Raw genomic sequence first — 11,097 nt, forward strand, 5'->3', positions numbered from 1 at the left:
AATTGCTAATACTTCTTGTTGCTTAGTCATATTTAATGAGCCTGAGTAGAGCTCAAAATTTTTCAATCGTGGAAAGTGGCTTTATAGTTATAAAAAGGGCTTATATACACATAAAGTGGGTTCATCAATCATCTCTAAATGTATTAATGTATTTAATGAATAATTGATTACCCACCAAAAATTAAAAAGATAAGTTAGCATACATATATTGACTTGTATACCTCACTAAAAATATGTCAAATTGCTAGCAAACATTTATATAAAATCCCTCAAAAAAATACATGTTATCTATATTCTATCTAAACTTAGATCCTCAAAAAGTCAATGTGATCTCTTGTTTCTTGATTGTACAATGTACTTGAGCTTCCCAAACTCGATTTTGTGGTTGCTTTAGTGTCGTTTTGTGATCGCCTCTTACTAGTGCTCGGTCCAATGCTCAACGTTAGTTCAACATCATTAGAACACATATGACCATCATGAATTCCATAACTATCTCCAAATGACGAATCTTCATCCATAGATCTTGAAAGATCAAAGCCTGATATTATTCCTAAATCCTCTTTGTTAATATCCAACGCAGCCCGTGGACTAAACGAAATGTGTTGTCTGGTCTCACTTCTCAAAGTAGTCATCATATTCTTTTGAACATTGTACAACCGATGAAGTTCCTTCACCTATAAAGCAATAAATATTTATTGAAATAATGCACCGTGTTTTGTGAACAATATGTTTTGCATTCGACTATTTAGAATAGCTTTCACGTAACGAATAAAATAAACACTAAAAATTAATTACCTGATGTCTAAAAGTATCTTCATGCTTCAACATCGTTTGTTTGATGAAATCTCGATGGCGATTTTCAAGCATCGTATTTATTGAATCCGGACCAAATCTAATAATGCCAATACGAAACACGTATAATGATTTGATCTTGATATCAAGAAGTGATGATCAACTGCTACATGAAAACATCAGTTTCTTGCTAGTTGGAAAATGGGCATGCTCTAGTTTTGATCCCATGCCTATAAAGAGTAATTGGAGGAAGTGTCAATTTATATGCAAAAGTGGTACATAAAGTTACAAGAAAATGAACCACCAAAACAGGAATAAAGTCGAATTAGTGGTCTGACAGTGACAAATACCCATCCGACATTAGTCATTTTTGACATTATTTTAGGGTTTTTGTCAAGCCATAGAGCATCTCCGATGGGAACTCTTAACATGCCTCTCTAATTCACGTCAACGTTATCCGTCTCTACCTGCTTAGATTTCTATGGATTTAACACGCACACCCCTCACATTATGTTGGAAAATCAGGCCCCAGACGAACACAAAAACACTTTTATTATTCGTCACATAAAAAAAATTACATAAAGCCTTACGTGTAATGACCCAATTTTAAGTATATTTGGACTCAAACCATAGTAATTAAAGGCGCAGCGCTTTGGCGCCTAGGCGCAATTTTAGGGCGAAGCGTTCATCCATCGCCTGAGTTGACTAAAGTCGCAAATATAGGAGAAAAATCAGCAACTGAATATTTTTTTGATTTTTTCATATTTACCTTGATTTTATTTAATTAATCTCTTGAACAACTTACCTAAAATTAATGGGATTAACAAGATTAACTCTTAATCTCTCTTTATAATGAACGACATATTTGCTTATTCTTATCACATATCAAAAACACGATTACAGAAAAGAGGTTAGCAATATTTATTATTTTCTTTTTTATTTTTTTTTTCGATTATGGTTTATGAGGCTAGTAATATTCTGTTTATTTTAATTTAGTTTGTTGTTTTGTTCATTTAGTTCACTGTGTTAATGTTGTTTTGTTTTGTTTTTTTAATTGAGGAGTAGTACAATGGCTTTCATTTTTATATTTATTACTTTATGATTTTTTTTTTGTTTTGGAGTATGAACAATTTGGTTAATTTGAATTTTCATATGATTTTTAAAACTATGGTTGAGGATCATGCTTTTGAAATGTTTGGTATTTGAATAAAGTGTTGTTTGACATTACAAATTTTGTTTGTGATTTTTTTATTTAAATGCGTATTTTTTCTCTCAGGCCACGCTTTTTTTGCGCCTAGCGCCTAGAGGAGGCTTGTGCGCCTTAGGTACGCCTATCGCATTTAATAACTATGACTCAAACACCTGTTTAAATAAACATTAAACACAAACTAGACAAACATAACTCAATTTAATAAAATACTAATACTCCGTAATATCTAGACTTAATAATTAAACAAAATAAACTTCATCTTCTACCTCTTGATTTATCTCGGACCAAGAATAGCCCGTTATGGATGCTCTTAAAGTTTTTATTTGATATGCATTATAAGGTTGGACCGTACAACTCGATCGTTAATTAATGGATATTATATTGAGTTAGTAAAATCTACAATAATAACATGGATAAATGTTGCATGCATATGTAATGCACTAGTGAAAAGTGGAGACAATGGCTAGTTGAACCCAAGTCAGAAATCTGTGATGACTTAATGTCAAAGTTAAACCACCATGGATGATTTGAGTAACAACGAAACAAATTTTGCATATACTCGAAACCTCATAAATCTTGCTAAAAGTAAAAGTGAGTGTTGCTAGCCATAACTTAATTTGGTCGGGTACTTTTCACAATCCATTTTCTTCAACATGATAGTACGTACGTCATCAAGCACTTGCTAAAAGGTGGGTTATACTGTTTGATTATAACCCACAACAAATATGTAAAATGCCTTTTTTCTATATAGTTGAAACTGTACGGGACATATTCATGATATTATTAAGCTAAGATATTTATAGCATCAAGTAAGCAATATTAAACTATGTTTAGTGGTTTAAATAAAAAGTGAAAAGCGTCCCGCTAGTGTTCTATCAAGTAATCATAGAGCTCTCACCCAAGTTTTTCCTTCAAAAACGGTTTAGCTAAAATCAAAATTATTATATTTTTTTTAAAGATTACATCTTGCCCTAACGCCTGTTACCGGTCCATGTTAGTCCGCACGGGGGGCAAACCCGTTTTGGCGCCCTCTTGTATTGGTTTGACGGGCTTCATAGAAACAAAAGGTGTGAGGTGGCTCGGGGCATCACCTCATACCACCTGGTCTTATAGTGGATATGAAAAACGCCTTATTATATAGAATTAATCACCTGAAACACGGACATCCATTTTTTATCTTAATATCATATAGTAGACGTGTATATCTATTTATGAATCAATAATGTTGTGAAAATTGCGAGAATTACATGACATAGTTGTATACGCAAAGAAGATAATCAAAGTAGTAGTAGAAAAAGTGAGTTGGTCAGTACGTAACCATCTTACATATCCCATTCAAAGCAATATATTGTTCTCACAGTTCTAAACAAATTCTTACATCTAAAATGAACGCCACCATCTATAATAAGGTATAAGTTTTTGACATTTCTGAATCTAAAGATGTTTTTCTTAGAATATAGATATCTATACACATCTAAAGGTATAATATTTTTTCATGAAACAGCAAAATGCAATATGCATCCACATTGAACAGAAAACAGTGACAAAAGTAGCTACAATGTAATATGTATAATTCATATAAAATTATCAATAACATACAAATACACATAGTGATATATACTAGTCATTATTAAAGAAAACAGTGTACACACCTGATCCAAAGTTAGCATATCAAAACCGCATTAGTCCATAAACTGAAGATCTCCCTAACCAAATAACCCTTGAATAGAACAAATCGGTATCTTTTCCAGCGAAACCAAAGTGTCGGTTTGACCGAAGATTATTTCTCCAAAGAAAAAGGTGCAAAAGGATATCTTGGAATCTCCTAAACTTTGAGATTTGATTGATATAACAACAATGTTTGTAAGATGAATCATATGATGGGTGTCCTAATAATTGCAAGATTGACAGGCTGTGAATGAGGGAGAAGTGAGTATGTTAATTACATGCATAATATATATATATATATATATATATATATATATATATATATATATATATATTCTGTTTAACGTTGTATTTTAATGTACCATGTGTTTGTTTTGGATCTTGGATTAGGAAAGAAGCCAGGACGATGTTGCCGGTTTGGAATAAAATAATATAAAGTTTTTGTCTCGATATGATTACTGGATCAGATTGGACTCATAACTAGATCAGGAGATTGGGATGCTGAAATTTTATAAGGTTTGGGTGTTGTTGGTGGTAGGCCTGCATGTGAACAATATATTCTGGACACCACTTGTTGCCTGCTGGAATTAAGGGGTGTTGAAAGCAAAGTTGCAAAAAGAAATGTGTATTTTATTACAAAAACAAATAAACGTGTTAGGGGAAAATTTCTTACAAATTTTGAGCGAAAAAATGCGTAGGAAATACTTAGAAATTTGTTCTAATTTAGTGAAGATATGATTTTCGAATCTGCTTTGTCTACGAACAAGGAAGTTATAAGTAATGCAACTATGAATTTCATAGAGAGTTCGATCACGGATAAAGTGTTGCTAAGATCAATGAATGACGAATCTCTTGGTCGACAAAACGCCATGTAGTATTATCAATAGTAACCTGAATTGGAAAAGAGCCATATATGGACGACGAATTGTGGCCCTTGTTGTTAATTGCACATGGGAGTTAATACTGAGAAACGACACCATGAATGTCGTTCGTAGGATGTGGATTCTTCGCAATAAAGTTAAACATGATGGCCCTCAGGCAATATAAAGCTTGTTCAGTTTGTGATGGTAGGTCCCAACAAGTTGTTATTGATTGTAGAGATACTCGTGTTTTAGCCCGGTTGTCAAACTAGCTACTATCTGATGTGTTTTATCTATTGTCACATCTCGCTCATGGTCAATTCACCACCTAGATGTAAAAATTGCATTCCTAAATGGTAATCTACCGGAGATTGTTTACATGCATCAGCCTCTAGGGTTTCAAGATACTTGTTTTTTGAATCACGTGTGTTTATTGGAAAATTCGCTATATGGTTTAAAACAAGCTCCACAAAGCAGATGCGATCATTCTTTAGTTATCTAAAACAAGGCCTTGATAAGGCATACCTATTGTTATTTGTGGATAAAATCATGTTGATCATCCAATTTGATGCTCTGTGGCATGCTTTAGTGAGGCTTTTATCCGTTAAATTTGCAATGAAAAAGTTTTCACTCTTCTATTTCCTTGGTGTTTCCAACTTTCCATGACTCATCAAAATGACTCGTTAATTTTTTCACTCTTCTTCTTTTTTCTTTTTTTTTTTATAAATTATGTTTTGGTGGTAGGCCTGCATTCGTACAATATATTCCGTTTACACTTGCTTGAATTCGGGGGTGCATAAACCAAAACTTGTGAAAGGTAAATACATATACTTTTTACTAAAATAAGTAAATGTGTGATGATATTCTATTTTTACTTTTGCTTCTTTACGATTCATCATTAGACTTTAGTTATAATTTCTTAATATTTTCTTATTAACTATATTATTTGTTACGAATCCCAATATGCCATTAAGCGTCAATTTTATCGTAAAATGTTTATTTCATCCATTTGTTGAAGCTAAAATGATCTTTCACGATGGTTAAATTGGCTATGTTGAAAATTAGGCATCAAACTCGAACACAAAACACGCAATAATTAAACAAATTGTTGACTCTTTTTAGTATTATTATACAGAACGAAAAGCAAACAAAATACAGTGATTATACACCTTTGTTATACTTACCTTAACTTATTTCTTATGCCATTTTTGATTCCTAATAATACTCAAATACAAAATAAAATAAACTTAATTTATACTTTAACTCTAAAATATCTTCTAATAATAAATTAATCATTTAATATGAACTCCGAAATTAATATTATTTTATCTTTAAACTCTTGTTTGATTCGATTGTTCATAGTAGCTAGCCCATTAGTATTACAATCAAGATTAATCCTATAGATTAAAATATACATGTAAAAAAACAAATTAGTGTAGAATATTGAAAACCCCGTAAGGTGTAATGTATTGTTGATCAACTATATATAAGGTTACAAGAAGATATATACAAGGAAACATAATCAAATACAATCTCCTAATTATGGTAACACTATCATACTAAAACTCTAATAATATATTCTACAATATTCTATAATATTCCCCCGCAGTCAGAGCGGTAGGAAATCGGACGCTCAGACTGGAGCGCGAAGCTTGTGTAGATACACGATCGGATGTCACATAGAGCAGGAACTCGATTAGATATAAGATCTAAGAAGATCACTGGTGGCATGACTGTGGTCAGGCGGCTAAGCATGATGACAGGAGCTTCGACTGCGATGGCAGGAGCTATGATTGAGTCGGCCGAAGCAACGACTTGATGACAAAGAAAAAAAAATTATATATTCCGAAGAATAAAACCGAATAAATAAAATCTAATAATATATAAAAATATATTTTTTTTACGAAAAAAAACTAAGCTAAAAGGAAAAAAAATGAAAAGTAAAATAAGGAAACAACTCCCGAAGGATAGCAAGAAAGAATAATAACTAAATAAATAAATAATAAAAACTATAAGTTTTTTTTTATGTTTCAGGAGAAGAAAGAAAAAAGAAAAAATAAAACAAAAACTAAATAAAAAGGAAAAAAAAAGATAAGTGTCGAGAAGGTAAAACAAATATATCAAAAGGAAAAAAAGATAATAAAAAACCAATAATTCAAAATTAAAAGTGCTTCTCCATATTTAAAACGTAGTAACACATGTGTTACGCTCGGAACCGAAACATAGAACCGGATAGTTGGCGGCGCATGAGGAAGCAGTGGTTTTTACTTTTGTCGGTAGGTGTGTCAGTGTTAGATAAAAAGCGGAGACCAAAGATAGACCGTAGACCCTTAGTCTATGGCGGCGGTAGATCGTAATTTACATCGGCGGCCGAAGCCAATTATATATATGTGTACAAATGTCCCCGGGGTAAGACGAGAACGAGAAGAAGAGAAAGATTTATGCCAGAACCCTAAGGCTTTGATACCATGTAGAATAATGAAAACTCAGTAAGGTGTAATGTATTATTGATCAACTATATATAAGGTTACAAGGAGATATATACAAAGAAACATAATCAAATACAATCTCCTAATTATGGTAACACTATCATACTAAAACTCTAATAATATATTATTCAACAATATTCTCTAATAATTAGGGCATGTGCGATTTACATCCACGAAAATAAATAAATGTACGTGGCGACCAATCATGTGAACTTTCACCAAACTTTTAGACTGACGTTATATTTTATAGCGGTGTTCAACAATCTTAAAAAATTGATTTGAAACTAAAAAAACCAAAAAAATTAATTATAAAAATCGTACTAAAATAAAAAACCAACGGTTCGGTTTTATTTTTGTAAAAACCAAACTTGCAATTCTGTTTTGGTTTTACATGTAATAAAAACCGAAAAGACCTGAACGAAATTTCAAGTATTTTATTTTTTTTATTTAAGTAATTTATTATAAGTTAATAAATGTAACTAAAATATTTTTACTTAAATATATAATAATTAATTTGTTAATAGGTAGCAAAATTATTTATACATAAATTCATTATTTCAGCAAACTTTTTTTTTAGGCCTAAAATTTGAGGATCAAATGGCAAAAACCGAAACAAAGATGAAAACTGAAAAACTAAAACCGAACCGTTTCAAAAATCCAAAACCGAGCATTCGATTTTTGGTATGATTTTAGCCCAAAATAGACCTAAACCGAATTGTACCTAATTTTTTGTGTGTCCATCCTTCTACACCATGCAACACACGGATGTTTCTATATCTTTTAGATCCATCCTTCTACACGAATGTTTATATGTTCCCAATTAACAGTAGTCACACAACTTATTAAATGAATATATATAATTAATCTTCAGGGTTGTGATGGTAAACATCTTATTCTTTTTTAAGTAGTGATGTCAAGTTTGAATTTAATATTTATTTGCTTTCTGCATAACCTTTTACGGCAAACTGTAAAGCACCTAGAAGGACATTACAAAAACTTTCGGTGTTTTATCAGTTAATTAGGTTGTCGAACACCCTCACACCGTGGTACGTAACCATCAACAGTTAATAAAATGAGATTACCCACTAGCAAAATCACGAAGACTATCATATTCCGTTGACTAGCATGGTATGATAAGTTTCTAAAAGTTTTCTAGTGACAGATTCTCATACTTATATAAAAAATTATTAAAATATATTAAAAATTTGTTAATGTAATTATTTATTAATATCTTTTTCTATTTATTAGTATAGAAGCTTACACCTATTAGTATCTAAAATACAAATATTTTAATATATTTAGATCGATATAGTTTTTTTTGCATTTATTATTACTTTATTAATTATATAAATAACTTATTAAAATAAATAAATCAGTTAAAAAATATTAGTGCAAAAACAGAACCCATTTTAGTTCTGGTTGTTATGTGCTAGGTAGGCTATGATAAGTCTTATGTCAACTTTAGAGTTTAGCTTTGACAATTTAAAATAAAACTTTACAGAACAAGAAAATAGCATTAATATCACTCAGATCAGGATATAACTTATGATCCATATACACCTCAAGAACTCAACAAATATTACACGTGCAAAACCAAGCAAGCATTATTGTCCTTCAAAACAACATGCATGTGACCAGTTTTAGCTGCTTATTCAAAATCAAATTTACAATTTGGAATCAAATAAATAATGATAAGAAATGACTTCTCGTCGTGTCGGTTTTTCAGTTAGGGAGTGTGCAATCACGTCTGATCTCACCCTGGTTACCAGTCAACACCCCAACTCGCCCAAGCTTGGTAATCGCGGTCACGAAAGCTTGGTTAAAGGCTGTGTTACTAGACGCAAATGCGTTGACCGTTGGCTTTGACCTGTTGTCTGTGAACAAGATTTGGTCAGAGACAAACAAGCCCTTTCCTTGTTGAAGGTTCTTAAAATATGCATTGTCAAATGTTTGAGGGGTGGTGGGGTCCATGTTAATCGCGATCCGGGGGTCAACGTTCGCGGGACACATTTGCCTTAGCTGAAGAGCGTATCGGCGGTTCAGGGTCGGGTCTATTCCATTCTTTGAATAAATACGTGACGAGAATTTGCCACAATGAGAGAATCCAAGCGTATGTGCACCTATGTACATGAGACAGTTAAAGACATATTTTTGAAGTATATATTAAATGAAATAAATCTACTAAAATATAATGTATATATATATATATATATATATATATATACCTGAAAGTGCAATCATATCGGTTTGAGATAAGCCATGCTTTGCAAACATGTTATTAAGTTGGTCTAACTTAAAATCTGGATGTGGAAGATTATTCTGCACACTTGCCTTTGTAGATATTCTCCCATCTCTTCTTCCCAACTCTACACTGTAGGATGGTCCACCTGACTGTTTATTTAAACATATATAAGTAAATTAATATAACCAAAACTATGTTATTAATTATACAAAAAAAAAACAAAAAAAAACAGCTTGTTTTTTATCTTGCTAATCGACGAGCCGAGGCGCCTCGGCTAGTTTATGTTAACAAGCTGAAATGTTGAGCTACAACTCGACTCGTACAAAGCTCTGAGCCAGTTTTTTTTAATTTTTGTACTTTTTACAAATGTTGATAAGTATAAAGATGATTATAATTTATATATAATAAATTGCGGGTTTTAAATTTTTGTTAAAGTTTATTAATATTAGAATTTTGGCTTTAGTTTAAACGAGCGAACCAACAAGGCAGCTTGTCTTGGCTCGGGCTCGACTTGTACACAAATGAGCTGATTTCGAGCGAGCTTTAATCATGTTTCGAACTGTGAGCTTTTAAACTTGTTTATTATTTATATATATTGATCACAATTTTTGGAGGCTCAAACCACAAACTTTTCTAATAAAGCTATATCTATATATCTATAACAATTTATGTGATCTAATAAAGTAATTAGGGTGTATATTTGATTTCATATTAAAACAAAAATAAGTGATTATTCATACCAAGCCAATGACATCTCTAGTGGCAAGAGCCAATATATCTGCACAAGAAACTTTATTCCGGCAACTTGGATTGCTATCGAGGGCGGCTTTTGCTTTGATGACGGTGTCAAATCCGTCTCCAGCGAGTGATATGTCGTCAGGATGGTCCTTCTCGGCGTTTGCATTCGCAAGAAGAACCGAAGCATCACATCCCTATGTATATAAGCATAACAAATAATTATAATTAATTTACTTGAAAATTAAATGTAGAATTGGATGCATTTTGGGAAATGAGAGGTACCCGAACAAAACAGTCATGGAAGAAGAGGCGGAGCGTGCCTGGAATCGTGACGAAAGTCTGCTGGAATTTCTTTGTCACGGCTGCTTTGACGATCGATTCGACATTTGGGCAAGTCTTTTGATAGAAATTTAGTTTAAGTTGAGCATATGATGAAGAAATAAACAAAGAGAGGAACAAGAAACATAGCATTTGCTTCTTCATCTTGATTTCTTGTGTTATTTGTTATAAGATTGAGGGTGATGGAGATGCTTATATATAGATACCTACAGTTATGATTATAAATAATTTACATATATAATTACAATATGTTCATTGACTTGTACCAATGAGTATGTGCATTTTTCTTCATTGCCTCATTCAACAATGGCAAAAGTTTATCCAAGTATGATTTAAATTTTCTTTTTTAAATTGGCAAATTGTGATTTAATTATCGATTGCTTTTAGTCAACAGAATCTGTACATATATACCTATATTGTAACTTATTCAACATATATATTATATAGTTATATTTTTATAAAGTATACATTTTTCTTTTCCATTTTAGGAGCCATTTTGGGTATTTAAATGGATTTTTTTTGGATTTCTTGAAAATATATGTTCTTATTGCCATGCATATATATATATTGAAATTTGAAACAGATTTTATAGAACTTATACATGTTATATAACTTTTTTTAGAATGTGACTTTCTTGTGTGTTAGGTTACATCACTCTCTAATTTTTAAAAATCGAGTCCCATTACCTGTACTCTACTAGACTATGATGTCTTAATTAAGTTCACGTTAGACTTTATGTGAATCAGATGATGGCTTAAA

At 31.8% G+C, this 11,097-nt stretch overlaps 2 protein-coding genes across 3 annotated transcripts; both read right to left on the reverse strand.

The window, feature by feature from the left end:
* Nucleotides 1-202: 202 nt before the first annotated feature.
* Nucleotides 203-3,959, reverse strand: LOC143544402 (uncharacterized). 2 transcript variants are annotated; one of them, XM_077036518.1, is made up of 3 exons: nt 3,653-3,959; nt 796-1,022; nt 203-674 (listed from the first exon to the last, which is right to left on the reverse strand). In XM_077036518.1, the coding sequence occupies exons 2-3, from the start codon at nt 865-867 to the stop codon at nt 306-308; spliced, it is 441 nt and encodes a 146-aa protein (XP_076892633.1). In that variant the 5' UTR covers nt 868-1,022; nt 3,653-3,959; the 3' UTR covers nt 203-305. The 2 variants fall into 2 exon arrangements, with proteins under 2 accessions (XP_076892633.1, XP_076892632.1); XM_077036517.1 differs by lacking the exon at nt 3,653-3,959 and having other exon boundaries at nt 796-1,414.
* A 4,547-nt stretch (nt 3,960-8,506) lies between these two features.
* LOC143544403 (peroxidase 16-like) lies at nt 8,507-10,615 on the reverse strand. The gene is made up of 4 exons (XM_077036519.1): nt 10,282-10,615; nt 10,002-10,193; nt 9,245-9,410; nt 8,507-9,139 (listed from the first exon to the last, which is right to left on the reverse strand). The coding sequence occupies exons 1-4, from the start codon at nt 10,480-10,482 to the stop codon at nt 8,742-8,744; spliced, it is 957 nt and encodes a 318-aa protein (XP_076892634.1). The 5' UTR covers nt 10,483-10,615; the 3' UTR covers nt 8,507-8,741.
* Nucleotides 10,616-11,097: the final 482 nt, after the last annotated feature.

Source organism: Bidens hawaiensis, unplaced genomic scaffold, assembly GCF_021521415.1.
Source record: "Bidens hawaiensis isolate Kalapana, Puna unplaced genomic scaffold, B.hawaiensis_p1.1 tig00013566_1, whole genome shotgun sequence".
Lineage (NCBI taxonomy): Eukaryota > Viridiplantae > Streptophyta > Magnoliopsida > Asterales > Asteraceae > Bidens > Bidens hawaiensis.

Bases quoted from the DNA above. Each gene is read 5' to 3' on its own strand.
- LOC143544403 (XM_077036519.1), bottom strand. From the start codon at position 10,482: ATGAAGAAGCAAATGCTATGTTTCTTGTTCCTCTCTTTGTTTATTTCT. The intron at 10,194-10,281 runs GTACCTCTCATT...TTATATACATAG, and splicing joins TCCATGACTGTTTTGTTCGG to GGATGTGATGCTTCGGTTCT. The intron at 9,411-10,001 runs GTATGAATAATC...TTAAATAAACAG, and splicing joins CTAGAGATGTCATTGGCTTG to TCAGGTGGACCATCCTACAG.
- LOC143544402 (XM_077036518.1), bottom strand. From the start codon at position 867: ATGCTTGAAAATCGCCATCGAGATTTCATCAAACAAACGATGTTGAAG. The intron at 675-795 runs GTAATTAATTTT...ATTGCTTTATAG, and splicing joins AAGATACTTTTAGACATCAG to GTGAAGGAACTTCATCGGTT.